Source organism: Euleptes europaea, chromosome 20 (genome assembly GCF_029931775.1).
Source record: "Euleptes europaea isolate rEulEur1 chromosome 20, rEulEur1.hap1, whole genome shotgun sequence".
Taxonomy (NCBI): Eukaryota; Metazoa; Chordata; class Lepidosauria; order Squamata; family Sphaerodactylidae; genus Euleptes; species Euleptes europaea.
The window spans coordinates 481,769-509,000 of record NC_079331.1 but is presented as its reverse complement, the minus strand read 5'-3'; the positions used below and the strand labels follow the sequence as shown (position 1 = coordinate 509,000).

Below are 27,232 nucleotides of genomic sequence, written 5' to 3'. Positions count from 1 at the left end.
AGGCCCCTGTGGTGATTCTAGATGGTTTGCAAGGCAGGTTCTTTATGCTTTAGAATATTTATTTCTGAAGTCTCTGTGGAAATTGCACATGATGGAGGGAGGGAGGGGTAAAATCCCCCCAGCGCTAAAGTTCCTGCAGCTTTTATCTTCCTTCTTGTTCGGTAATCATTCGATGAGTGCTGGGAACTCTTCCAGAGTTGTGGGGCTGCTTCATATCTAGCTTCTGGCCTTGCCGTCCTTTTAAGAATTTAAGCCCCGAAGGTCCTTCGTAAAAGCTGTCTCCGTATCGGTGCTGAGATCGTCGTCATCCTCATCATCACTCAGCACTTTATTCGGAGGCTTCCTGTGCCTGCTAAAGAAACAAGGTATATACACATAAATATGTACGCATGCCATTATTGATATATGTTCTACTATATAAAACACACACCAGACACATGGGCTGCGTCTGTGTTATGCCTTTAAAAAGCTGCTTGATTCAAGTGAGTCACTCCTGCATTTGGAAAGGCTGAAAAACGACCTGTTTTCACAAGCAAGAAATGCAACTGGATCCCCTGCAGTTTTGGAAGCCACAACACACTGGAATGGGCGCTGCAGTTCTTGGGCGTGTGCATATTTGTGGGCCTTTGGCAAACACAGACACAAGGTGTATAAAATGTGATGTCAAGGCCCTCAGCCTGAGCATCTGTTTTGTCCCTGGAAATGCTGAGTGTTTGGGGTGGGGGAACCCACCCCACAGAGCCATGGCAGCCAAGTCACCTGAGCTCCTTTTTGATTGCATTCAGTTGCCCTTGAAGTTGGTCGTTGAAGTCCACTTGCTCTTCCAGGTCCCTCTGAAGTTTCTTCTTAGCGCTCTCCAGCCTGTCGATTTCTTCTTCTGCTTCCTCCACTTGGCGTTTCATTGCTTTCAAGCGCAAGCTCAGCTGCAAAACGATACCAAAAACAAGCTCTTATTCCTTAACTTCCATGACATTGAGCACAGAGCACCTTTACAGGAGTGATCAAGTAGTCATGGACCATTCCTATATGTGGAAAAAGTCATACATTCTGCCTTAAGTTTTCTGGCAGCTGTTTATTAGCAGCTATAGTCTCTGAGCATCTGTCTTGGAGCAGTGTCAGAGGGTAGCCACGTTGGTCTGCAGTAGAACAGCACCAGCAAGATTCTTTTGGAGTGTGTGCTTTTGAGAGTCAAACTCCCTTTCTCAGATACAAAGGGAACTGTGATTCTTGAAAGCTCATACCCCCCCAAAAAACTTGTCGGTCTCGAAGATGCTACTTGCTGTTTCCTGGAGCATCCACTCTTAACAGTGTGAAGGCAGGAAACTCTCTCCTGGCCTCCTCTGTTCTCACAATGTGCCATGAACACCAGGAATGAGAAGGGCTGGGGAGCTGGGGATGGGTGGCCAGGAGGGTCACACGGTCAAGGAACATGTAAAGCTTTGACACTCCACTCACTGAGCGTGGGAAACTGCCCCACCCCATCGGATGCGATCCAAGCCTTATCCAGATACACTGCAAGTGCACAGTATGAGCAGACACAGTGCAGCCAAGTACACTCGCTTCATGGAAGGGAGTGCTTAATCCTTCAGGCACTCCTTCTAGTGTTGTTTTTAACTGAGTTTATGTTTAACTATATTCTTATCAGCTTAAATGTTTTAATGTTCTCATGTTCACCGCCTTGTGGACCATTATCAGGTGGGAAGGCAGCATAAAAATGTTTTAAGTAAACAAATAAAATAAACAATTGCATTTCTCCTGTTTCTGCCTCCACCGCTGTCCAGATCTGCATTCCCTTCACAAAAACAGAAACACTAAGGAGAAAAGCAGCTGAATACAGGGAGAGCCACTGGCAGGGGAAGACATTCCTGCTCTTTCTTTGATTCATGTGATCCCCTTCCAGAAAAGCATTCTAGCAAGGAGAAGGTGCCAACCCGTAGGTCTCAGTCAGTGGTGAACGTTAGGTAGTTCTTAAAGCTCTTGTTACCAGGCTGATTTAATTAGTTTTTACTCAGCTGGACACAACAGTGCCTTCACTTTTTCTACAAACATCACAGAAAACATTTTTTAAAATCTCTGCTGTCCTGAAAGAAATGGGCAACGAGGCATTTAGAGCAGAAGAGAGCAGCAGGCATAGCATTTTTTTAAAGAAGCAAAATTAAATACAGCATGACCTATGGAAGCCTTTTAAAGGCTAATTTTTGCTAAGTGCAGCATCTTGTCAGATCTTTTCCCCTTTACCTGGTCCTTTTGATCTGTCAAGGACAGGTGTTCATCATCCACTTGCATCATGAGTTCTTTCACTTTCCTTTCAAGCCTGCGGTTACTCAGCTGGAGATTAGACCGATCCCTAGAAAACCAGGGAGAGAAACACAGAAGTTCGCAATCAGGGAAATCTGAAAAATGAGGCACTAGTAGAGATGGGCACACATACCCTCCCCTGGCTAGAATCCGAGCGGGCCCTTCTGCTTACAAGTGACAGGGGGGGAACTCTGGAGGGGAAATAGCCCCCCTCTCCAGTTTTGCTAATGGCTTATCAACAGATGGAGTCCACAGGTCCTACCCACAAGCTCACCCCCAACTGGGCCCCAAGCTCCACTTAATGCTGCAGCTACTGATGGCAGGCAGCCCAGCCAGTTGACAGGTAAGCAGCGAGCTTCCCCTCACTGCCTTCTGTTCACTTTCCCGTGCACTTCAGATATTGGTTCAGTGGCATGTGAAATGCTGAGGGGCACCCTGGGAAACATAGTCCCCCAGGGTATTGGATGTTAAGTTGACAGCCCCCTGATGACTATGGATGCTCAGTATTCAGAGGAGAGTTCCTCAAAGCTGTGGAGGGGCCGTGGCTCAGTGGTAGAGCATCTGCTTGGCATGCAGAAGGTCCCAGGTTCAATCCCTGGCATCTCCAGTTAAAGGGACTAGGCAGGAAGGTGATGTGAGAGACCCTGGAGAGCCGCTGCCGGTCTGAGTAGATAATACTGACTTTGATGGACCAAGGCTCTGATTCAGTATAAGGCAGCTTCATGTGTTCAAAGCCTGTCCAAGTAGCTGGATGACTGACTCCTGGAGAGACAGATTTTGCAGGATCCAGTTATTTCTTTTACCTCTCCTCATTCTCCAGCCGCTCCTCCAGCTCCACGATCCTGGCTTCCATTTGAACAAGCAGCCCTTCTTTACTGGACCGGTAGGAGCCTTCAAGGTGAAGGATTCTACTTTTCAGATCTCTGTTCTGGAGTAAGAATATGCAGAATAGCTTTAAGAGAGGAGTTTGTATGAATGATGGGGCCAGACCAAGCCATTTTGGTGCCAGAGGCATAAAATCCAAGGGGCGCCTCTGCCCTATTTGGACCAGCCACGCATGAACAGAAAAGCAGAATCCAGCAGGGAAGCCTCTCTTCTTGAAATGAATGGAAACGTCTTGTGGCCCCTGTCTTCCAGAAGGAAGTGCATCATTTGAGATAACTTAGATGTGTGTCTACCGCCAGGTGGCACTGCGCTCCTGCAGACGATACTGGCCAGCTTTCAACTTGGGTGACTCTTGAACAAGACAGTCGGGAATCAGCTCCCTCTCACCCCCCAAGGACGACTGGCTCTGTAATCCTGTGGAAACCCAGCCACAACAGGAAGGCGTTCTTGCACAAGCTGAGGGGGGTGGGTGGGTGCTGGTTTTTAATATGACTTCACCACCATTCTGGTGCTGACAGCGTTGGTGGAGTTGAGTCCAGGCTCAATGGAAGCTGCAGCTCTTACCTGCCTTTCCAGGGAAATCTTGTCACACTCTAGGTCTTGCCTTGCAGCCCTTTCCTGAAGCAGTTCATTTCTCATTTGCTCTATCTGGGATGGATAAAAAGAAAAGGGCAGACGTCACCAAATGGTTATCTGTGCATGGCCTTCATTTCATCACCTCTCATTTGATAATTAGCATTTCTACAGTGCTGTCGGTGTTCGCTTCACACACGTCACCAGGTAATCCCTACAACGATCCTGTAAAATAGGTTAGTGTTATGGCTGTATTGCCGAGGGCTCCAGACAGAACACAGTGTGCCTCGGGCCTCCTAATGACTCTGTGGCAGAAGTCCAATCTGGGCACCTGATTTATGGCTCAGCCTCTCATCCATTTCATCACCCCTGCGCTCATTCATCCCAGTTGTGCAGCTTACATCTATCCTACAGCTCCAGGAAGTGACTCAAAATGATATTACTGCGCAATCATTTAGTGCCGAGTAAAGGGACAATTCTGGTCCTAGCAGCGACCAGAACAGTGGCCCCACCACAGAGCATTCACAGTCTGCATTAGAGACAGATGCAGGAAGGGGCCAGAATGTGGGTTTATGCCACTGAGGAAGATGCTCCCATGCATGGGGCTGCGCGCCAAGAAACCTTTCCACTCAGCATGTGAACGTGGATAAGCCAGCCCCTGATTGATGGACTGGAAAGGCCCAGTTATTGGGTCATGCAGAAAATGCTGCTATAATTACTCTGTGAGGCCCAGACAAAAAAAAGGAACATTCTGGAAGGAAAAAATGAGATAATGAGCAACTAATTAAAGATGCCGCTTTAAAAACGGAGTTGGTTAGATTTAGCAGGTCACAGTGCAGCCCTGCACAGTGAGCCATTGTGCCTTCAGCGTGCTCTGAGGCTGTGGGAAATGGGGGCTGCCTTCGCCAGGTCTCATGTCGGGGCAGCAAGTCCGGCTGTGCTCAGGTGGCAGGCATGGGTGCAGAATGTTCCACAATATAACAGGTGGAAAGGAAAGGGGCGCTCCCAGGGACTCCTCGCTTCCCGGACAGGCAAAAAATTCCGCTCAAGTAGTGCAGGGATCAGAACCCTTTGGGTGAGAACACAGGAGATGTCCTTGGCCTTCATAAGATTTGCTTTGACCAACACTATACAAGCAGAGAACAGGTGGAGGCAGAAGCTTCCTTCGAGCACCTGGGGCAGCCGGCATCAGACTCCCGGGGAGCTGCCTCAAAGCCTGCGTTCTGGTTCAACCGGCTCCCGCTAAATAAAAGCTCTGCTTTCTCTGCCTGTTCACACCCGCAACAAGTGGATGCTTCTTTCACACAAAGCTCCGGGCCTGAGTCCCCAAGTGTCCATTCAGGGGACATTGCAATCAAAGGAACATTACATTCCTTTGTTCATCGGCTGGACTTGAAAGCTTATCAGGCTGATTCTGACGATTAGGAAGAGTTTGCAGCCTGTAACAATAGAGTGCTCTGAAGGCACTGAAGAGAGCAGCCCCTTTTTACATGGATCCAGTTTCCTTTCTGTAGCTTTTGGATGGTTGTATGCAGGACAAAACACAAAGGCAAAGTCACCACCCCTGCAAAATCCTACTCTAAAAAGCATCCCCCCCACTCCGATCTCTTAGTTGGCACCCAAGGCTGTGCTAATGCAGAGCTGTCAGTGAACATAGTCCCAATTCTTTACCAGCCTCTCCCATTGGCTACTAGTGCTTATTCTTGATTGGTGGTCAGAGATTCAATCATTACTAGTTTCCAGCCTCATGAAGGACTGCTATTTAGCCATGTCTTTCTCCAAGTCTCTCTGCATCACTCCCCCTGACGCAGTCATACTTCTCTCTCCCTCAATCTAGACTACAACTTTAGCTCTAATTACAGGGTTCTGCTTCAGAGAGGGGTTGTGGTTCAGTGAAAGAGCCTCTGCTCAGCATGCAGATGGTCCCAGGTTCAATCCCCGCCACCACCAAGGCTGTGACTGGCCCAAGATCACCCAGCTGGCTTCATGTGGAGGAGTGGGGAAACCAACCTGGTTCTCCAGATTAGCATCCGCCGTTCATGTGGAGGAGTGGGGACTCAAACCCAGTTCTCCAGATTACAGTCCACCGCTCCAAACCACCACTCTTGACCACTACACCACGGTGGCTCTCTAAAGTCGCTTTCCCACCCCTCCCTGTATCTCTGCCATGCCTCCTCTCCATGGACTGGGCGCAGAGGGATGGAAGGAGAGCAGCTGCCCATGCCTCTGCACCCAACACCTTCGATCTCCTTCTCCTCCCAAGCTAATTCCGTCAGAAGAACCGGTCTCTCTGTGTCACTTCAGGCAGTGGTTATCCCAGCAAGGAAGGAGACATGGCAGGAACACAAGGGTCAGACGCAACATGGCATTTAATAGAGCCAGCGGCACTCTGGGCCGATTTCAGGACAAGGAGCAGCCGTGGAGCCGGTTGTCACAGAAAAAGTAATCTGATTTGTAATAATAGTGTGGAGGAGCCTGCTGCAGCTGCCGTTTCCTGTCTCCCACTGGGCGCCCACCTTCCATGTCTCTCTGGCTAGGTCTTGAGCAAGGAAAAGGAGGAGAGAGGAAAGAAACCCTCCCCCCCCTTGTTGGTTTCCCGAACTGGCTGACTCAGCAGAAGCGCTCAGCTGCTCGATAAAAGGAGCTAATGAAAATGCTGCTGCCTGGCTGGCCAAAAGGGAACTTCCTCTTTCCACATTTCCATTTGCTGGCTCCGCACACCTGCGCCAAGAGAGGAGCAGGTGTGCGCAATCCGCTGGGACGGTTTTTTGCCAAAGGAAATGAACGACACCGTCAGTGTCATTTCATCCTTTGCTCATTTACTCTGCCATTGCCATGGAAACAGGCCTCTCTCCCAGTGACTTGAAGCGGCTTCTGAAGTCAATTAATTCACGTTTCGGTTATTGTTGTTGTTTTTTGCTTTAGATGCCATCCACCAAGAGTGCTCTAAGGCAAGAGAAGATGGGAAACTATTGAACTTCAGGAAGGGAACAAGAACTTCAAATTGGTAGTGAATACAATTGAGCTGGAGAGACCGGAAAAGGGCCAGTGAACTCAGGCACTCTGTGCTGCCAAGACATACCCCCCCCCCACGTGCTTCTTGCTGGCAACCTCGTTTTGCAAGTTGTGAATGAGTTCCTGACCCCCTGAACCCGCCAAGGCCAGGCTGCAACTTAAAGCCATAGGGTTTTTATAACCTTGATCTGTTAACACCCCCCAAACACACACACACACACTCACACGCTGGCCAGAGGTGACAGACACAGAACCCATGTTCATTCTACACAAATCTAAAAATGAGTGGCTCTTCTCTCTTTCGCGCATCAACAAATGGACCAGATGGATCTGTTTCAAGGAATCTGGGTGAATCTGTGTTGGAATGCAATCAAGACCACCTTGGGTCCCTTTGGGAGAAAGGCCGCAAGAGATACCATACAATACAACAAAATTGCATTGACCAGTACCTGCTCTCTACACCTGCTGATCCTTTCGGACAATATATCCGAATTATTCCTCTCCTCCTCCAGCTCCAGCTCCAGCTCGGACATCTTGTCCTGAAAGCAGAGGCAACACAAGCTCAGTGTCTCACTTGATCGTCACATGCAGCCGCTGAGCAGCTCTTCCCAAGGCTGCACGGCATCAAACGGATCAGAGAGAGGAAACAAATCTGCCCAGAGGAATCGGTCATCTCTGGATGAATCTGTGTTAGACTGCAGAGAAAAAGTCTCCCAGATGTTTCACTCTGCTCTTCATCTGAAGATCCTTTATGTGATGAAGTCAGAAACTCATTTATTCATTAAAATATTTATAGCCCACCTTTTCTTGGCGATCAAGGCAGCTTAGAAGTGAAAAACAGTACCATGTAAGAGCAACAAAATATCCCCCCCAATAACCTCACCCCTCAAAGCATTATTTGGGGCTGCACATTGGGGCAACCACGGCTGGCAGCCACCCATCACATACAACTCTCTTGCGATGAATGCTGCAGAAGGCCACAGTGCCACATCTCACATCAGCCATGGAGCCAGAAGGCATGAAGCACAAGCTTTGGTCACCCCATTGCCTCAATGCTCCACATCCCTCAGAGTCCATTTTGTACCTCCATTATATTAGCCTGTCTCGCCCGGTCCTCTTTCAAGTGGTTTTTGGCTTCCAGTTCATACTCCAAGGCTTTCACAGTCTGTTCCAGAAGCTGCGTTTTTGTAATGGCCTCGTCTTGGGCTCTTTGGTGGTCCCGTAATTCTTCTTCCATAAAACGTACCTGAAACCAAGAAAATATAGGCTTTCAAGCAAGGACCTAAGGTATTCTGTGTTCTGTGCAGCACCTAGCACACTGTTGGGAATATATATTGGTAGCACTAACGCCAAGGAGAAGAAGCGAAGGTTTTTATACCCCACTGTTTTTTCTACCCTAAGGAGTCTCAAAGTGGCTTACAATCACATTCTCTTCCCCTCTCCACCTGGCGAGGTAGTTGGGGGCCGAGAGAGTTCTGAGAGAACTGTGACTGGCCCAAGGTCACCCAGCAGGCTTCCTGTGGAGGAGTGGGGAATCAAACCCAGTTCATCAGATTAGAGTCCGCCGCTCTTAACAACTACACTGTGCTGGCAGACGCAGTCCACAGGTGAGAAGCTCCCTCCGGTGCCGAGTCTTCAGGAAACAAGAACCCGGGGGTCAAGGGACAGATGAAAAAAGCTTGAAACAGATGAACACACACAGAATTTTGTGGAAAGACACATCATTTACACATGCAGCAGCAGCAGCAATTGTGCCAATAAGCTGAGTTAACCTTGTTTTAGCTTTCACCATAACATCTGGTGCCTCTGACCTGACTTTATGAGAGAGCTTTATAAGAGAGCTCCTTCACATGGAAAATTTTAAAGTGGAGACGATATCATTTTCTGGGGGGCTCCACCACAGGACCAGAGGTCAGCCAGTGATGAAACATACAGCAGGAGAGATACAGGTGGAGAAGGAGGGGGACCTGGGTTTCTCTCAGATCACATTCGCAGATAAAGCTCCAGAAAAGTGGGCAGATTACCAGCCCGTGCAGTGTTTTTACATGAAACTGTTCACAAATTGTGCAGGGGGTTGGACTAGATGACCCTGGTGGTCCCTTCCAACTATATGATTCTATAATTCTAACTAATAAGTTTCAAGCGAGTGGCATGTAGAACAGCAGTAGAACAGCAAGATTTGCGTCCAGTAGCGCCTTAGAGACCAACAAGATTTCCAGGGTATAAGCTTTCGAGAGTCAAAGCTCCTTTTGTCAGATACTTGCATATGATGAAGGGAGCTTTGATGCCCGAAAGCTTATACCCTCGAAATCTTGATGTCCGAAAGCAGAAAACGTGACTCACGGCAATAATTTTCTAGCCACAAGATGGCAGCATTCCAATAATGTTTGTTTTGTGTGCGTGTAGTGTCGTTACAACTGAATATGTGTTCTGACTAGATGATTTCCTAGGTGAGCATGGTCTTAGATAAATTGTCCTACATTCCTACAGCTTGTTTCCATGACCTAGGGACAAAAGACCCCTTAACCTCTGCCCAATCTTTACCCGGTTGGTTGCTGGAAGAGGCTGTGAGACATTGGACTTCCCTTTCTTTGGAGGCTCCAGTTCTATGACTTATTTATGGGTCTTATTTACATCCTAAATTTGTTAATGACTCATTTTTCAAATCTGAATCAGCCACATTCTTTTACTGTTTACAAAAATAGACCACTGGGTTTCATCCTCATCCTAACTAATTCAAGCCTATTCCCCTTTGACTCCGTCTCTCTCGCCATGGGTGACCGGCATGGGCCATGTGCCAGTAATGATTTTGAAGGACCAAGCCCCGATGAGAATGTGGCGTGGGTTCACTTGCTCTTTCCCACGTTCAAGCTCAGATTCGCATCAAAAGAGCCACCGTGCCTCCACGGATGACCCCAAGTCATAGGTGAAAAGAGAGTCAACCCTGTTTAAGAGCCATTACCTCATCCTGCATCTTGAGGGCCACCATGCGTGCCTTTTCCAACTCCAGGTTCTTCTCCTTCAGCTGTCTCTGAGTCTCGGAAAGTTCCCTGCGATTTTTCTCTTTATATTCATCCAGCTGGTTCTGCAGCTCAAGGGTCGATACTCGTGAAACCTCCATGATTTCAGCCATCTAGCCAGAAGGAGAGGAGGAGAGAACGTTCAAAGCAGTTGCCAAGAGCTGCTGGAGTGACTTGAGAAGCCAACCTCTTGAATCCTCCCTTCCTGCAGTCTTCCTGGTAGGATCCTGCCCAGCACCAGTGCTGAAAGCTCCTATTGATCTGTCCAGGTCCCAGACTCCAAGCATAAAGTTCACATTTCACTTCCGTTTGCTGCTGCCCTTGCCTTTGTTCGGGGGGGGGGGGGCTTGTCTGTGCTCCCCCTGCCGGCTCTGACTTACCTCCTTGTGCAGCTTCTCAATGGTCTTGTCCAGCTGCCAGCGCTCCTTCTCCAAGTCGCCCTTCACCCTGTTCAACTGATCCTTCTGGTCCACCTCCTCTTTCAACTGGTCCCTTAACCGCTGCTGCTCCTGGCTCTGCTGACTGAGGTTTCTCTGCGACCAAGGGGGGGGGGGGTAAAGCCCTGCATGAAACGGTTGCTCCCGTTTTTGGATCCTGAAGACAACTCCCAATCAGAAGGAGCAATGGTGGAGAGGGTAACCCATGCAGTACAGAAACGCAGAGAACGGAAGGCTCTTGGGGGCTTAGGGTTGCCAACTCTGGGTTGCGAGATTCCTGGAGATTAGGAGTGCAGTCTAGGGAGGGCAGGGTTTGAGGAAGGAAGGGACCTCAGCAGGGTATAATGATATACAGTCCACCCTCCAAAGCAGCCATTTTCCCCAGGGGAACTGATCCTTGTAGTCTGGAGATCAGTAGCAATGCCTGGAGATCTCTAGGCACAGCCTGGAGGTTGGCAACCCCAGCAAAGGCCTGTCCCTGTTCCTGCTCCTTTGTAAAGCACCATGTCCACTCCTGGTCTTCCATCAGAATAATAATCCCGTACAAGTTCCCTAAAGGAATCTCCCCTCCCCCCCAAGTCCGAGCTGTTTGTCCTGTGCTGTAACCGCACCTAATTTCTGCGGGCAAACGGCAAACCCAAATGTGGCTTGGTCCTTGTTTTAAATAGAGGCAGTTTGCATATGCTTCCCTCTGAGACAGAGGCTGACTTCTCCCAAAATGTGAGCACCTTTTTTTTTTGTCCCAGTGCAGCTTAATAGCCAGAGGAAATATGGCCCGGTGTAGGCAGGTGGCCTTGATGGGCATGTGAGTGTGTCTGAGGAAGGGGCAATAGAAACCCACCCACCACTCCTTTCTCCAGCTACAAAAGCCCCTTGGACTTTATCTGTATCTTCTTGTGGAAAACATGCAGGCCCTCAGTCTGTTTTCCTCTGCAGGATAAAGAGCAGCTATGGGGACTGCCTGAGGTCAGGAAAAAGACACACACACCCCGGGCCATCCAAAAACACCAAATCCCCTGTGGCTGCCATGTAGCAATAGGCAACATGCAGGAGATTCCTTCTCTGGGGAAGGAAGGCTATCACTCAAGAAGTGTCTTCTTTTTACCTGTGTCTCCCCCAGCTGAGCTTCCAAAGAGCTCATGGCTGACGCCAACTCCTGGCCCTCCTGTTTGGCGCGTGCCAGGGCATCTTCCAAGTGCAGCTTTTCATTCTGCCATCAGAAAACATATGGATCACATTCTCGCAAGGAGCTCAGGCTAGAACACAGGATGCCCCCTCCTCCCGTTTATCCCCACAACAATCCTGTGGCGTACGCTAGGCTGAATGATTGGCCCAAGGTCGCCTAATGAGCTTTATCACAAGTGGGCATTCAAACTCAGGTCCCTCCTCACCTGGTCCAAATCTGACCTGCTAATCACCACACCACCTTGGCTCTCTTGTTACATTTGAAAAGGATTCAACAGTTCTCTCTTCAAAGATGGTAGCCTGAACGGAAAGCAGTTTCCCAGGGGATGGCTTCTTTTCAAGGCACCCCCTCCCTCGGAGTTTTCTGGGCTGAAATACTTCTGCCACCACCCAAGGACACGGCAGACCATCCCTAGTGCCCAAAGAGTCTCTCCAGCCATCCTCCCACAAGTGACAAGTATGGGCTCCTTTCCTGCAGCGTGCCCCTGTCAATGCTCTGGGGCTGTGGGCCTGCCTTGGAGCTGACCTCGCCTCTGGCTATTCTGGCCTCCAGGAGAGCCGCTTCTCCTCGCAAGCTTTCATTCTCTCGAAGAAGTTCCTTCCTTTGGTTCTCCAGCTCCACCAGCCTTTCCTTCAGTTGCCAGTTCTGTCCTGCCAGCTCCTTCACTTGCTCCTCCACACTTCTCTGCATCTCCTCTGCACCAGCATTGGCAACAGACAGCGCATCGGCTCTCTAGGGAGGAAATGCAAACTGTCAGTCAGTGCTCGGCAACACAAAGACCACACAATACTGACATGGGAAGCAGAATCAGTCAGCTGGGGGCCATCTTTACAGCCTCCTAAATTGTGTGCCCCCATTCATAAGTGACACTGGCATGCATCTCAAGTGTTGTACAACGTACAGCCATTGTGCACCCTCAGGCAGGGCACTGGCATCAAACGCCGTGTCAGACACTGTCCTTCCTTAACATGGATATTAACACGGGGCAGGTTGTTGCGTGGCTCTTGATTTAAAGTGGTGGGGCAAAAACAGCCCCCCCAGTGGCTAAAGAGATGGCCACCTCTTCATGAAGACTCGGACAACACGGATTGTTGGACCGCTGAGCATCTGTGGTAAAGGAAGCATCCTGGTCACGAGAGAGGAGGCAGAAAGTGCAGTTCTGCAGAAGGAGGGGAAATATGTTTTAAGCAAAGGAACATTGACTATGTTGTTTTAAACCTTAAAAAAACCTTTGTTTTGAATATGGTTAAATTTCCGTTTGGAAAATCATTTGTGGAAAGTTCTGGGTTTGGAAGGACACATGGGCTCCGATGAACAAAAGGGAATACCTGAAGTTGCCTTTTACTGAATCAGACCATCAAGGTCAGTATTTTCTACTCAGACTGGCAGCAGCTCTCTAGGGTCTCAGGTGGAGATCCTTCACATCATCTACTTCCCATTCCTTTTAACTGGTGATGCCACAGATTGCACCTGGGACCTTCTGCAAGCCAAGCAGATGCTCTATCACTGAGCCACAGCCCCTTCCAAGTGTTGGATTAGCTGCTTTATTTCAGGAGTGCAAAAAGGACGAGCTAGGCAGCAGGAGGAGGAGGAATCACCGCAGTGACATGTGAAACTCAAGGCAGGGGGCTGCCCTCCTAGGCAAAGGGAAAAGCTCTTTTGGGGCATCCAGCCGCATGGCTGTTGAAGGGTCAGATGAACCAATACTGATGCATAACAGTGATACACTATGGAGGAGGGGATTTAAATCAGTGAAGTAACACCAGCCTTTTCCCCTGGTGATTTAAATCATTTCCTTTCAATGAGATTTTTAACTCCTTCCTCAAAAAAGCTCAGAGTTACGTAGACAGTCCCAGTGTTTTATCCTCACAACAACCCTTTCAGGAAGCCTCAAAGTCCCTGGTTAACTTCATGGCTGAGCAAGGAGCTCAGCTTGAGTCTCCCTTGTCTTACCTTACCTTTGTCACTTCCTCCAAAACCACAAGGCTGGTCTCACTGATTTACAAAAATATTGATTTAAAGCCAGCTCATCCCATGAAGCCATTCTTTCACAAGTGCTGGGAAGCAATTTAGTTTCCTCAGCAGGTTGCTGGCAGCTGCTTATCCCTTGCCTGCCTGGATTCCGTTGATGTCTTTGACTAACATATGGGAGTGGGGTCAGCAGATGGCTAAGAGGTATCAAAGAGTCTTAAAGTGTGATTTGATTATAATGTTTAAGTACATTAAACACAGTTCTGGGCACAGACATGGCTGTGGGAGATCCTCTACTGGAACATCAACAAGAAATGCCACTGAACAGAGACTCACGCGAGGAGCCACGCCATCCACCTGCATTTCCCTGTGCCTCTAGCTGGTCATTTGAGCCATTCCCCTAAGAGGATGCCCATCCCCTGTGGCCCGTTCAGAGGCCAGCACTAGGTCACGAAGAGGGCGCTGGAGAGGGCCCGCCTCAGAACAGCCCATGCTGGGATGCTCCAACCTCTGAGTGCTACAGAGTTCCTGCCGTCACTTTCAGATTACCACAGGACTGTTTCAGAGAAGAGGGCCAACTTGATGATGGTGGATTGTGCCGTCAAGTCACAGCTGACTTGTGGTGACCCTGTAGGGTTTTCAAGGCGTTCAGAGGTGGTTTGCTATTGCCTCTCTCTGTGATTGATTTTATTATTGCTGCGATAGCCAGATAATTGCCTCTCTGTGTCGTGACCCTGCTATTCCTTGGAGGTCTCCCATCCAAGGACTAACCAGGGCAGACCCTGCTTGGCTTCTGAGATCAGACAGGCTAAGTACCCTGTCCCAAAACACCTCAGTATAAAACTGAGTCCAGGGAATTGCTTTGGGCTGGCCCCCCTCTATGAAGTGCTAGCACCAACCCCTCCATACCAGTTAACCTGCTTCTTTCTGAGCCTATCTGGACGAGCCTGCCAGGGAAGGGAACAAAAGGCTCCAGCTATTCTTTAACCAAACCCACACCATGAAAACAGCCTCAGAGTCTTCTCTTCCCCACCAACATCATTTAGAATCACATGGCTGCCAGGGGTGGGTTGGGGGGCTTGGGCATATGAGCAGAAGCTGCCCAAGGCAACCCAAAGCCGTGTGCCAGCCCTTAATCACCAACCCCTGCAGGTCGCCAAAGACCTTGGCAGCGGCACAAAGGGCTGACGTGCCCTCCCATGAATGCTGGCCTCCAGGCTCTCCCAGGCATGAAAGTGCAAAATTCTTTCCCCTCTACCTGAATTCCTCACCCACAATCTCTTTCCACACACCCTGGCCCAAACTCTATTGATGAAAATCCTATTCTGGACAGAACCCGAAGCTGACAGATAATGAAGTTCAGAGCTGAAAATTAAACTGCTGATCGTTTTGCTCACATTTTTGTGAGCCAGAAACGCCCCTCCCCATCAAGCACTCCATTACTTCTCCGACTGCTTTTTTCTGGGTTTTTAAAAAAATGGGAATCCAAATAGATGGCTCCTTCCGTAGGAAATCTCCACCCTTCTGGAAACATCAGTCAGGGGGGCCTAGCATCATCTCTGAATATCACTGGAAGTCCTCTGGAATGATTTTTACCTAAAATATTCACAAGATTCAACTCTCACATCAAGTTCTCTGTGGGAGCAACTGTGTCACCACTTCTGTACAGCATCTAGAAGATCACCACTCGTGATAATCCACTGTAGCCTTGGGGAAACGGATCTGAGCAGTGGGCTGACATATGGCTAGGGCGTGTCTGGGTGTGCATGGGGGGAGGGAATGATGGGACATTCCCCATGCTGTCCATGATACAGAGACCTGGGTGGTTTCTGGACCCCTCTGGAGGCCAGGCACAATAATGTCCTAGCCAGCTTGGAGCAGCGGCCCTGAGCCCAGCTCTGCTGGGGAGGGCAGGATATAAGATTGAAAATAAAAAATAAATAAAGTTACGGCAGGAATGATACGTCCGCAGGATGCATACGCCCCCTTGGCCTGTAGCACAGGCCATATTAAGCCAGAACACCAACACCAGGCTTCTTTCTCAGGATGCCTGAAAGCCACCTGCAAAGTATTTGAGAGCTAAACAAGGTCTAGAGGTGGTTCTCTTTGGGGAACTGACAGCAGCTCTTCCAAGGGTTAATGTGCGATTACTCGTGCCAACACCTACCAGAGAATACAAGCAACAGAACTGGCCAGGTGAGATTCCTACTGTACGAAGACTGGCATTACCTGCTTGTGTGCACTCTCTCTCTCTCCAGACATACTCAGAGTGTCTGAGGAAGCAAGGAAAGCCCTGAAGGGTCAGCCTGCTAGGCCTTGGATTTCACTCAACTCACTCAGTCTAGTTCCCTGCCCAAGTTCCTTTAGAAAGGAGGACAGCGAAGGCTGGGCTAATTCACAACACAGCCTGTGCTGCCACCAAGCATGCTTACCCACCCTCAAGTCACACAAAGGGTGCCAATAACAGAGCTGAACCAACTGCAAAAGAAACAGAAGTGGTTATTTGGGGAAGTCGTATTTGAAGGGCCACCAACTAAGCACCCCTGTATGCAGTGAGATTTGAGTCAGGAATCTGGAGAACTCACTCCAGATTGTGCAGTGCGGTCCCTTGTCTCTGGCCCTGGCATTTGGGATTTATCGCATTTGGTTACAAAGCACCACAGGTGAATCTTCCTCCACTCCTGGTTCTTCAGCTCTTGCTTCTGAGGGTTGAGTAAAGTGTGCTGCTGGTGAGCCAAAGGCACTGGCTTGTCAGATTGTGCCCGCACCCCATGCAGCGTCTGGTTGACCCTGGGCTGGCTGCCCATGCAGCTTGGCTTCACAGGATGCGTCGCTGCTTTGGGCAGGGAGCGGCCCAGTTTTCTTGAGCTGCTGTGTGTGTGCAAAGTCCCTGCGTAAGTGTTTCTACTTTGCCAGCATCACGTTCTAAATTACTGTCTCCTGTCAAAGTGTCATCTCAAAAGCAAATGCATCTGAGCCCCCATTTCTAGTGCACCAGTTCCTTTCTCTACTGCGACCTTGTCACTTGGATGAACACTGCAAAGGACTCTTGGGTAATGACACAGCTACAGTCGTGATCCTTTGTTTTGCCAGACAAGTTCAAAGCGAACTTTGCATTTCCACACAGACCAGCACAGACCAGAGACATCCGGCCGTTCCTTCTCTGTGACTCTGCAGATGAATTTTCTGAGCAGACTTAATCCTGGTTGCGAAATAAGCTGGTTATCATAACTGGATGTAAGAATGTCACCGTCTGGACAGCTGACACCCAAACAAGTGCACAGTGCACTCAGGAATACAACACAGGAGTAGGTCAAGCCGGAGAGGCTTAGATCCAGACGAGTTGTCATGGCTGTTCCCTGCAGCATACACAGCAGACGGTCTCCCGGTGCCCCACCCCATGGCAACACGACTATGGGCCAGAGCCCGCTTCATCAGCTGCTACTGAGGGGTGACCCTTCTCATCAGCAAACCGAAGGCTAACAGTGAGGGTGGTCTCACTGGCCAGGCAGTTTCCTTTACTTCTTTTACCTCTGCAAACGGCAGAAGCAAAGTTCATGCACACAAAGCACACCAGAGCCCCTCTTGGTACCTCTTAAGCACCCACCTATCTTTCCCTTGGCACCTATCACCAGCAGGTCCAGTATGAATTCAACCTTCAGTCGCTGAAGTCTAGAAAGGGAGAGACTGCGTGCAGAGCTTGGGAGTGGAGTAGCGCTGTACTCTCAGCCTCCTTGGAGAAAGGCATGCCCGTCACAGGCAGTGAGGGTCGATTAACTCACAGGCCCTGTATTGCTCAGTGTTACGGTACAGCTGAAAGGCAGAATGCTGCACCTGCATCATTCAGACAGCTTCAGATCAAACTTTGCACGAGAACCGCCCAGTAAGCCCGCTGCATTGATTTCAGGAGGGATCATATCTGAGTCAGTCTGCTTATGATGGCAGCGATGATTTGCATGTGGGAACACGTGAGATCAAACATCCAGGCAGAACTCGTAGGCCATACTGGGTCTGGGCCTCAGGCACTGTGCTTTCCAGTGCACATGCAGATGAGAGCAAACATGTAGATTTGGGGTGAAAACTGACTCTACTGCCTTACACAAGGTTAGCGGCTGCATTGTGTTCTGAGCATACAGACGGCACTGAACAAACATTGTCAATTTCCTAGTGTACACAGGACCCAACACCACATGCAAAGGTGGACAAGAGAAGCCAGCGCTGAGGAAGGATTAACCTCTCAACAAGTGATTATTTCAGTGCCGGGTGATCCTCTTAGTCACTCGGCCTGCCAGGCTCTGCAATGCCACCAAGGTCAGAAGAATCAAGTAGAATATTAACTTGTGCTACCAGCGTGGCCCAAGTCTCATGGGACAAGGTGAGTCCCTGCCTCCACGAACTCACCCTGTGAACTTGGCAGGCCTTATGCGGACACACCGGAGCTTCCCTTGCACCAACATAGACTGAGCGAGCTGTTGTCAGAGAGAAGAAGTCTGCATGCTTTCTCAAGGTCACAAGCCAACCTGGCCCAGCATGATAATGAGGACGTCGATGAGGCAGGGACAAAACTACAGACAGTGCAAAAAGATTTTGGCGCCTGAGGCAAGATAGCCAACTAAAGCCCTTCCTTCGCCAGTCAGCTGGCACAGTCAGAGGGCAGCCAAAGTCCTCCTGAATGTGTGTCACTGAACCAAAAGGGAGATGCCTAAGACCCCCCCCCCCGGGGGAGGAGAACTGCTCCATAGCTGAGGTCAGATTCTCTCCCAAGCATGGCTCCCAAATCTTGCCACAGCTCAGGAAAAACCCCGTGGCATCCTCTGCTCTCCATAACGTTAGGAATAACTTGTTACCTCCCCCCCTAGCATCAGGATGATAAGAAGTGCTAACTAGGGAGCTGTGAATGAATACTGCAATTAAAACAGGCAGAAGCCATACAGAAGCCAAAGGCTGAAAACACCAGTGACCTTGGGCTGTTTGATAATACCCTGAATATTTAAAGGCGAAGGTTCCCAGTGGTGGTGTGTGTAAAAGGGCCAGTGTGGACAGTTTGTAGAAGATGTCTCCAAGAAAAGGGCATCCATATTAGATGCAAATAAAGCCAGCCTGGGGGAACGGCATGGCACCGCTCTGTTATCAAGGAGCCCGGGCTGAACATTAAAAAAACACACAGAGATGTGCATACAGAAATGGATCTCTCAACTGGCTGATTACAGCAAAGCACAGTGGCGAGGACTCGGGAACAGCAGTCCTTTCCCACACAAAACAGACACACCCACCTTCAAAAGGCCCCCATTCACACCCTTTGGGAGCAGGTGGGGCTCATTCTGAGAGCTGCCCTCTAGGTTGTGTTGCCGACAGCCAAAGGCAAAGGATGAGAGTCTACCCTGTGGCACAGGAATGACAAGAGGTTGGAGCTGGGTCAGCCCGAGGATCTTCCCGCTGTCAGTCCTGGACCCAGTCAGCTTCATAGGGGGGCTGCAAGATGCTCCCACCTGCCCGGAATCACTTTGGATCAGGGAAGACGGAGCCGTCTCGACTATGCCAAGGGCCAGCCACCAGTGCCCAGAGAGGTGGGGAGGAGATGCAGAGGGGTCTCCGCCCAAGATACCCCCACCCACGCACCCCCACCCGTAGGCCAGTCCTGCCAGTAAACAAGGAGCGGAAGTTTCTAACTGCCCCATCAGACCCAGACTGTATCATTGTTACTTTGAACAAGCCCCTCTTTCATTTCTCCTCATTTGTAATTGCAGCTCCATAATTGAAAAAAACAGTCAATTACCGGGGAACATCTTTGCAAGACAGTTCATGGGGTTGAGCTGGAGACGTGTCTGTGATTACTGAGTCATAAACAAACTGTTTTGCAAGTGCCTGCGCTTCCTCTCTCGGAGCACTCCCCTCCCCAAACCAAATGTTTTCGTTTGAACGAGAACGCAGTGCAGAGGACCCCCATGAGAATCAGCCCTGGGGGCGGGGGGACAACACAGTCCAGCAAATGACAGGCAGCGCAGCCCCTACTGGCAACACAACATCCATGCCTCAACACTGATAGCACATGAAGGATGCAGAGTGCGAAAGGCGCCACTGCCCACAAGGGCACAAGAGCCACACAGGGCTGAGGATGAGAGGAAGGAACAGTTGGGGTGTGGCTTGATGGCAAGTCCCAGTCAGAAGACTCTCACACAAGCTACCGATTGGTTCCCTCCTGCCCTACCCACTTCCTCGGAGCCCTTAAGCTCCAGCTGTCTGCACATGGCTTGCCCCCAGGGTTGCCAGTCTCCGGCCAGTGTCTGCAGATCTCCCAGAATTACAACTGGTCTCCAGGTTACAGAGATCAGTTTCCCTGGAGAAAACAGCTGCTTGGGGTGAGGGACTCGATGGCATTGTGGTCCCCTGAAGTTCCTCCCCTCCCCAGGTTCCCCCCCCCCAAAAAAAATCTTTAGGTATTTTCTAACCCAGAGCTGGCAACCCCTCGGTGTCCCACACTGACCTCAGTGGCTTCTGCCAAATTCTGCCTCAGGACGTGGAGCTCCTGCACGTGCTGCTCTTTGAGCCTGTCCATCTCCTGGTCGTGACTGGAGACCTCTTCCTTCAGGGCCCCCTTCAAGGCGGTCAGCTCCCGCTCCCGCTTCCTCAGGACGTCTTCCTGCTGCTCTTTGGCCATCAGGATACCTTGAAGGTCCTGCTTCAGCTGCATCAGCTCCTGTGCCCATCGAGGATGAGAGACAAGTGGAAGCGGCTGTCAGCCAGCAGAAGCCCCTCCGAAAACAGTCTTAATCTAAACTCCTTTCCGGGTCACGGATACTGAGGCTGGGACCACCCTGTCTTGGCCATCATGGGAGTGTACACACCCAGCCAGGAGATGGGCTGGAGCAACAACTGAGCAGAGCCTGGTGCACAGCAGGCCCTGGGTGCTCCGCTCAATCGTTGCTGCAGCCCAGGACCAAACTAGAAGGCCCTGACGGGGCCAGAGAGGTAGGGCGTGCATTCTGTGAATAAGATAAAATAGATACAGTGCAGAAGAGTGAACCGTCTCCTGACTAGTTAAACACCTAACTGCAGCCACCCTGGGGGCAGGGGGGAATTCCCATTTTGAAACGAGCAGAAGAGCATGTAGGGGTAGGAGGCGGCAATCAGGAAAAACTGTCCCTGCCACTTTTCTTACCACCAGACCCTGGAGATGCCTTCATGCCATCCTCTGGAAATTGTACAGAAAGCAGTTTGAGTGACAGAGAATCTTAAAAGGAGGGAGGGTGATTGAGCACTACGGGTTGCAAAAATCTATTTGCCTCTCTTGATTGTCAGTTCTCGGGAGCTTTCCTACTCTTCTAGTTCTTACCCACCCACCTGGGGAACACCCCCAGCAGGTACAGAATTTCCTCCTGTGAAACCACTCACACTCTTCTATAGGGAGCATTCCTCAAACAAGGATATTCCAAGAGTATGGCCACACATAAGCCAAGGACTACCCAGAATAATGGACACTGCCAATTTCTCTGATGATGCATGAAACAAATGCATTTCCAGAAAGCAAATTTGAATCTCTTGGAGATTGGCTTGGCAGTCCTTCCGGAATCGGTCCATGCAGCTGCTGTAGCTCACCTGAATGAGAAGCTCTCTCTCCCCATCCTCCGCATGCTTCGCACCGTCAAGTTCATCATGCATCTCAGAGAGCTGATCCTGCAGGTCCCGGATTTCGGTCTGGTGGTGCTCTCTCTCCATTTTAACTTGGAAAAGCCTCAAGAGAGAAAGAAAGAAGATAATGTGTGTGTTGTGGGGGACGGACACATAGGCATCATTCTAAGAGCAGCTCGAAGAATAACAAAATGTTTCTGATCTTCTAGAATCAGAGAAGGAAGAAGCAGACTCCCTCCTTTCATAAGGCACAATATGAAGCAAAAGCTCTCAGCCCTTATCAGTGGTGGCTCCCTCCACCTTTGAACTTCTCAAGCTCAGTGAGGTGCACACAGCCAGTTCTCTCCCAGGACTCCGGAAGTAGCTTTTTATTCACGAGAGTGTTTGGCTACTGTGGCTGCAGTTATTAATTTTGCTGATACTTTGATTTCAATCCTCTAGCATGTTTTACTGGTTTCTAGTTCGTTTGTTTTTTGTTTTCCCATTCACTCTGCCACTTCTAGATTCAAGTTCAGCAGCATCTGAGAGACCACCAAGATGTCCGGGGCATGAGCTTTCAAAAGTCAAAGTGCCCTTTGTTCGATACAAGTCACAATGGAGATTTGACTCTCGAAAGCTCACCCCGAAAATCTTGCCTGTCTCTAAGGTGCTTCTGGACTCAAATCCAGCTGTTCTACTGCAGACCAACAAGGCTACAGTCTGAAACTGTCTTGAAGTATAGCGCATCTCTTGGGAGGAAAATGGATTCAATACTTCAGGCACCATTGATAGGGTTTACCAGAGCCCAGGACTCTGTTGGACTTACAACCAAGGGGAAAAAAATCAAAATCTGATCTGTGGAATCCTGGATTTCTTCCAAGGGGGGGATAACTAGAGAGAGAGAAAGAGAGAGAGATCTGGTACAGAAAACGCACTCTTCAACGCTTTGCCGGAGGTCTTTCTCGCTCTCCTCTGCACGTTTACAGAAGGCCTCTTTCTCCTCTAGAGCCTCTTCCAGCAACCTTTGCAGTTCCTTCAGCTCTTCTCTTGTCGCATCTCTTTCTTCTTTGAGGTTCTGTTGATTCTGAATTGTGAGCATCAAAAATGCATTATGGCAATGGCATGAAAATAAAACCTTGGGAGAGGTGACTGTGGATCGCTTCTCCTCCCCCATCACAGAAGTGTGTGAATGCAAAGAGGCCTCAGGCCAGCCTCCAAACGAAGGGACCTGTTAGACAATGTCCTTGTAGGGAACCTTTTGGAGAAGGTGAAGTTTGAAAGCCAACAGATATCTTTCTTAGGCAGGCATAAGTGAGGGATTACTCTGAGAGTTACTCTGAGCCAGGATGAGGCTCAGGTTTGGTGGCTTGCAGTGGTTACGGCAACAAGGCTCCTGGGCAAGTGGGTTTCATTGGGATGGGGCTTGGGACCACCCAGGCAACTCTGGTCCAAAGCACTTCGTGGCATGGGCACCACCGAATCTGCTGCTCAATACCCTGATTTTTTTTCCGTCCATGTAAACACAATTTGTTGATACAGGATAACAAACCAGCAGGGGCTGTAGCTCAAGTGGGCGATTTTATACTTGGCCAGATTTGATTGCTGGCTCCTTCATCTGAGCACGGGTACACCGGTGACCTATCCCTAGACTCAAGGGCTGTGGCTATCGGTCAGACACCCAAGTTGCATGGAGAAGGCCCCAGGGTCAGTCCAGTTAACGAATCTCAAATAGCAGGTGCTATGAGAGATTCTTCTCAGCCTAGAAAGCTGTTGCCGACCCGTATCTGACAAAGGGAGGTCCATACCCTCAAATATGTAGTTGGTCTCTAAGGTGCTCCTGGACTTTAATCTAGCTCTTCTACTGCAGGCCAACATGGCTACACTCTCTGAATCTCCCCGCTCAGAGCAGAGCTAGAGGAACTGGAAGTGTCATGTCATTTATTCTCTAAAACAAGCTGTATTTTCCACGGCTGTCACTTTTTTGCTGAGAAAGAGTAGTGAAGGGCAGCGCTTGAGAGAGGGCTTTCCCACCCTGACACAACAGTAGAAGAGCCCTTACCTTGACCTCCAGATCAAGAGCTCTCCGTAGTTCAGAAACCTCTTTTTCCAGCCCCTCCTTCTGTTCCACCAGAGTTTTGACTTCAGCTGAATTATCAGCGACCTGCAGTTAAAACAACATGACTTTGTTTGGAACACCCTTGCTGGATTTTCCTTCGCATTGTTGAGCAGTCTCTCTCTCCCGCCGCCCCCCAAAAGAACCAAGACAAAATTACAGCACAGAACAGAGTGTTGAATCAGTGAGCACAGGGGGCCTGGAAATAGAACAATGGGGAGAAGGGAGAGGAACCGAGGGCAGCTTGAGGTGTCTGTGGTTGTGGGGCAGAAGCACATCCTATATGTATGCCAGGCTCCTGGCATTCACCCCAGGAAGGAGGGGGTTGTTTTATCATCCCTGAGCACCCTTTGAAAGGCTAACAGCATTCTTTAAAAAGGAACAAGAACACATGCCAAACCACTCGCAATCTTTAAATAAATAATAAAAAAAACATTTAAAGCCAGTTCCTAAATTTAGGTGCCTTAATTAAGGGAGAGCTATCCATCCATTTCCGTTTGTGTTTTATTTTTTTCATGGTCTTTCCAATGGGACTTGGCCAAATCTGACTCTAACACTTGAATGTGAACTAGTCTCGGCTGTCTGCATCCAACTGTTCTCAGGAGAAAGTAACGTGGGGCCAGGGATGCACTGCAGAGGTCCAAAGCAACCAAGGATTTGCACCAGGTGGGACTTCCGTCTCCTTGGGATGTTTTTCAGCACAGAAGGGAACATGCATCCCAGAATCCTGCGTGGCACCCTAATGACTCTGCCTTCCTCCAGCAATCTCATGGGCCTGGATAAATGTGAGATTTCGCCCACAGAGACGCACCATTGCCACGCCTAGGCATTTTACCTGTGTGCTCCCAGCTGCCCGGGACTTCAACGTCTGGATTTTCTCAAATACCAGGTTGACCTTCCTCTTTGTGGCATCATCGTTTTCACTGCTCCTAAAACATGAACAGGGTCAGCCAACCGGGCCACGACTTGGGACTTACTGCAGCCACTTGCCAAGGCCCCAGGTCCTCCAGAGACCTCCAAGGAGCCCCTCCTTATGGAAATACATTCAAGCACAAACATTTGCTAGCAGGGTCAGACTGCAGTGCCATGTTTCATTTGTTTACAATATTTATATCCCATTCAGAAACAAATCTAGAAGGCAGCAAACAAAATTCAATGACAAAAAAAATGGAAAATTAAAAAAAGAAAAAGAAACCATGGCACAAAAAAGCAACCCTCCCCCAAGCCAGCCGTAAAACCACCAAAGCAGAAGTCAAGCACCAAGGCGAGGGATCAGAGCATCCTCAGAAGTCTCGAAGGGGGAGCCCCCTTCTTGCAGGACGTGAGCATCACCTGAGCTCATAAGTCACCGTTGCCTGGGAGTAAACCAGGGGGCCTGAATTAGCAAGAAGGATCCAACTCCAGGCAGCTGAGGATTTGGAATCAGGGCCAGGTTGGTGGTAGAAGGGCACACTGGATATGCCTAAGTCAGTCCCAAGTCTTTAAGCAAATCCCATTCCCACTGTCATTGTTCCACATTACTCACCCTTCTTTCAGATAGTTGTACAGAATTTGCTTGGCAGTTTCCTCATTGGTTTGCTGTGCAATTTCCTGCTGGCCCTTCAGCAAATCAGGAGTTACCTGGAAAGACACAGCAGATGCCTGAGGAAGAAAATCAGCTGCTTCAAGCTGGCCTGTGCCACAGACAGGCTCAGCCCAAGACGGATTGAAATTAAATCAAAAGTGTTTCTGTCTAGACATTAGGAAGAATTTTCTAACTGTTAGAGCGGTTCCTCAGTAGAACAGGCTTCCTCGGGAGGTGGTGAGCTCTCCTTCCCTGGAGGTTTTTAAGAAGAGGTTGGCCAGCCATCTGTCAGCAATGCTGGTTCTATGACCTTAAGCAGATGATGAGGGCATCTTGGCCATCTTCTGGGCATGGAGTAGGGATCACAGGGTGTGTGTGTGGGGGAGGAGGTAGTTGTCAATTTCCTGCATTGTGCAGGGAGTTGGACTAGATGACCTTGGTGGTCTCTTCCAACTATGATTCTAAGACCTTTTGCAGCTGCACTGCAGGATCCAGGGGGCTTGAGCCCAGAACCCTTGACAACTGCCTCCAAGCCAAGTGTTGTGACTCCCCATTGCAAGAGATCCCAGACCAGATGCCGCTTCACTGGCCTCCTAAAAAGTGATGGGGAGGGGGCAGGAAAGAAGATAGGACAATTCTGCTTGGCCCCTGGGCCTGGATGAGATGGTCTTTCATGGCTCCAACTTGGCTTATTTGGGAACAGAGATCACGCTAATACTAACATGGAAATATCTGCTCTATCCTAACCCATCACCCCCAAAATCCCTCCACAGAAGATGGAGTTCAGTAGGAAAACCCCTCCCCCCCCCCCGCACAAGTACATTTCATGCAACAGCCTCTCTGCCCTGACGACAGCTGCCCGAAGGTTCAGGTATCACTGTCCCTTTATTTCATATTTGCAAGTGTTGTAATCTTAGAAGTTCAACACCCCCTCACTGGCTAGAGGCAACATCTTACATCCCTGCCAATTACCTGTGTGTTTGAAGCAGAAGCAAAAGATTTTGCAGAGATTTTCTTTTCTCCCAAGTCAGGCAGAGTGGCAGTCCGGTTTGATACCAAGAGAGTGGAAGTCGCTGATTTCTTTTCACTTTTGTTAGTCTGGGTTGTAAGTGTGCATGCTTTACACGCCAAGCTGTCATCCACGAGATTAGCCTGTTGATGACGTCGCAAGGAACTGAAACAGCTGCCGTGAGCTGCAGCCTGGAGTTTACCAACAGTCCGAGGGACACCCTGTTCCCCAAGAGAGGGTGACTTCTGGCCTTGAGGCAATGGCTTCTTCAGGCACATCTGGGATGGCTGCAGCAACTGTTCGGACGACTTCCCCAAATCTTTACTGAATTCATCTAAACCCTCTGAATTCGCCTGGAGACCAGAGGGCAGAAGGCTGTCCACGCTCCTTGACCGCTTGCGGTCATCAGGGTGAATTCTCCGGATTCCCAGCCGACCTCTTCTCGGGTGACCGGCCTTCCTATCAAACTTCTCGATGAGCTGATCAACGGCAGGGATGGAACCAGTGTCAATATCCCGACCGGTCCCAGGCAAAAACGGAATGTATCTTCTGTTTTCGTGACGGTTCACGTGGTCAGCATAAATGGCACACTCTTGGTCATCTAAGAAGAACCGGTACAAGGAAGCTGCGGAAGTTGGAGTTGCGGACGAAGTTGATGAGCGGCGAGAGCCATTTGGTATTGATCCTGCTGAATCTTGCCTGCGGAAGGGGAGGAGATCAGGCCGACATCTCTTTGTTTCCTGATTGGTGGGTGGGCTTATGGCATATGCAGATCCACCATTCGAAGAAAGGGATTCATGTGTCCCATTAGGACTGTCTGAGACATGGTTGCTGTCCAGTTCCTGCTTGCTTATGTCCTCCCCAGCTGTGGGCTTACTCAGAGTGACAGTTTTTACATTTGCTTTGAACAGTTCTGCAAACTGGAGACTTGTTTTATCCGATGATATGGATTTCAGCGGTAAACTCCAAGGCTTGGGGTCAGGTTTTTCTTCATCTGCGGCAGATCTGGACTTATTCAACGAAGAAGGCTGAAAGGCATCCAGGTTCAAAATATTCTTTTTGGGATCATAGGGCTTCAGAAGCTCAGGATGCTTCTGAAAATTCAACAGGCTGGAGGGCTGGGGGGGCCCAGTGCTGAAATGTGGCAATCTATCCTCTCCCTTACCTGCACAGGCCAGCTTCAGGCTTTGAAGCACACCTGGGTGTGTGTGAGGATGTTCCAAACACGGAGCGTCTTCATCATTTCCCCCATCAAGTTCAGGAGCCGAACAGGAATCCACAGCTGCTCTGTTCAGGGTCAGAGATGGGACCTGCTGACAGTTTTCCGGTTCCAGAAGAGATTCTGGTGAATTCCCTTCTGTGTTGTTGAGCACGATGTATGGGTGCCCGTCAATCCCTTGGACCCGGATGCTGACTCCGTAGGACCCCCCCTTTGAGTTCTGGGTGTTCTTGGCCTTTGAGGCCTCGCTGTTTGCAAGCATCAGGGAGGGCCCACACTCCTGTTGCCGAGGCTGCTGTTGCACATGCTTGAAACTGCCAAAATAGGACTCCAT

The 27,232-nt window shown here is 49.7% G+C and overlaps 1 protein-coding gene across 1 annotated transcript; it reads right to left on the bottom strand.

The window, feature by feature from the left end:
• Positions 1-142: 142 nt before the first annotated feature.
• On the bottom strand, positions 143-27,232 carry CGNL1 (cingulin like 1). The gene is given in 19 exon segments (XM_056866020.1): positions 143-283; positions 286-349; positions 760-923; positions 2,239-2,347; positions 3,102-3,226; positions 3,748-3,831; positions 7,221-7,310; positions 7,856-8,017; positions 9,734-9,904; positions 10,172-10,324; positions 11,334-11,438; positions 11,940-12,146; positions 19,870-20,082; positions 20,982-21,117; positions 21,929-22,077; positions 23,053-23,154; positions 23,942-24,035; positions 24,632-24,726; positions 25,643-27,232. Coding segments are annotated over 19 exon segments (3,954 nt in total).